The sequence below is a fragment of the Physeter macrocephalus genome, chromosome 2, assembly GCF_002837175.3.
Source record: "Physeter macrocephalus isolate SW-GA chromosome 2, ASM283717v5, whole genome shotgun sequence".
NCBI classification, from domain to species: Eukaryota; Metazoa; Chordata; class Mammalia; order Artiodactyla; family Physeteridae; genus Physeter; species Physeter macrocephalus.
This window is the reverse complement of record NC_041215.1, coordinates 105,272,636-105,273,558: the sequence shown is the minus strand read 5'-3', so window position 1 is coordinate 105,273,558 and position 923 is coordinate 105,272,636. Positions and strand designations below refer to the sequence as shown.

The 923-nt window shown below is 49.9% G+C and overlaps 1 protein-coding gene across 1 annotated transcript in view; it reads left to right on the top strand.

Moving 5' to 3' along the window:
• Positions 1-470: 470 nt before the first annotated feature.
• Positions 471-923, top strand: part of C2CD6 (C2 calcium dependent domain containing 6) — a 75,896-nt gene continuing 75,443 nt past the window's right edge. The window contains 2 exon segments of the mRNA XM_055079359.1: positions 471-610; positions 865-915. Of these exon segments, the coding sequence (XP_054935334.1) occupies positions 471-610; positions 865-915 (191 nt within the window).

The following is a 923-nucleotide window of genomic DNA, read 5'->3' as shown; positions in this document are numbered from 1 at the left end:
TGAGGACCTGTGCGCGCTGCAGGACTCGGTGCCTCCTCCCGCCGTGCGCGCCTCCCTGCGGGAGGGCCTGCTGGACTTCAACGCCGACCGCCTCCGTGGGGTGGACTGGGCGCCGCTCCTGAGCACCGTCTGCCCCGATCTGTATCCAGAGCTTCTTCCAGCCATGGCTTGGCGAGACAGCACTTGATCTGCAGCAGTGTGGCCTCACCAATGAAGGAGCAAAGGCTTTACTAAAGACCCTTGAAACCAATAGAACTCTGATCATTCTGGATATAAGAAAAAATCCACTTGTTGATCATTCTGTGATGAAAGCAGTTATCAAAAAAGTCCTCCAGATGGAAGGAGTGCCAAGTCAGAGTACCGGTGGATAACTTCTCCATCCGTGAAGGAACCATCCAAAGCTGCTAGACAAAAAAAGAGAACTATAATTTTGGGAAGTGGTTGAAAAGGAAAAGCTACTATTAGAATCGATGTCCAGTGGAGCCCCCAATAGAAGCAAGATGAATATTCCATTCTGCATTGGCAACACCAAAGGAGATGATGCTTTAGAAAAAAGATTTCTCGACAAAGCTCTTGAACTCAATATGATGTCCCTGAAAGGGCCTAGGTGGTGAGTACATGTCCCATCCAGAAGCTTGTCAGAGAATTGGTTTAGTTTTCAGACGCTGAAGGAAACACATCTAGGAGCCTGCCCATCCTGGAGTAGCAGTTACTGTAACTAGTTGGGAAAGACCACTTGTTACGGGGGTTCTCCTGCTGCTGCTTACAGACCCCTTAGCACGATTCCACAGCCGAGAGCATGAGGGAGCCACACCTTCTAGGAGCTTTGGTCAAAATTTCCTTTGAAAATCTCTGCTCTGACAGCACAAAGGGTGCCATCCCAGCTCTGCTGCAGCTGGCACAAGCCTGTTCAGTGTAAGCAC